Raw genomic sequence first — 476 nt, 5'->3', positions numbered from 1 at the left:
TCCGAGGGCTCAACCTCCAGAGTGATGGTCTTGCCTGTCAGGGTCTTCACGAAGATCTGCATACCACCACGCAGACGGAGAACAAGATGGAGGGTGGATTCTTTCTGGATGTTGTAGTCAGACAAGGTGCGGCCGTCCTCGAGTTGCTTGCCGGCGAAGATCAGTCGCTGCTGATCTGGGGGGATGCCCTCTTTGTCCTGGATCTTAGCCTTGACGTTCTCGATGGAATCCGAGGGCTCAACCTCCAGAGTGATGGTCTTGCCTGTAAGGGTCTTGACGAAAATCTGCATACCACCACGCAGACGGAGAACAAGATGGAGGGTAGATTCTTTCTGGATGTTGTAGTCAGACAAGGTGCGGCCATCCTCAAGTTGCTTGCCGGCGAAGATCAGTCTCTGCTGATCTGGGGGGATGCCCTCCTTGTCCTGGATCTTAGCCTTCACATTCTCAATGGAGTCTGAGGGCTCAACCTCCAG

At 54.2% G+C, this 476-nt stretch overlaps 1 protein-coding gene across 1 annotated transcript in view; it reads right to left on the bottom strand.

The window, feature by feature from the left end:
• LOC113208853 (polyubiquitin-B) overlaps positions 1-473 on the bottom strand; it is a gene marked incomplete at both ends in the record, with an annotated part of 6,509 nt that extends 6,036 nt beyond the window's left edge. Inside the window, one exon of the mRNA XM_052276686.1 lies at positions 15-473. Coding sequence (XP_052132646.1) covers positions 15-473 — 459 coding nt within the window. The remainder of the gene's footprint in view (positions 1-14) is intronic.
• Positions 474-476: the final 3 nt, after the last annotated feature.

The sequence above is a fragment of the Frankliniella occidentalis genome, unplaced genomic scaffold (assembly GCF_000697945.3).
Source record: "Frankliniella occidentalis isolate FOCC.00 unplaced genomic scaffold, Focc_3.1 Scaffold3963, whole genome shotgun sequence".
Classification (NCBI taxonomy): Eukaryota; Metazoa; Arthropoda; class Insecta; order Thysanoptera; family Thripidae; genus Frankliniella; species Frankliniella occidentalis.
This window is presented reverse-complemented; position numbering and strand designations above follow the sequence as displayed.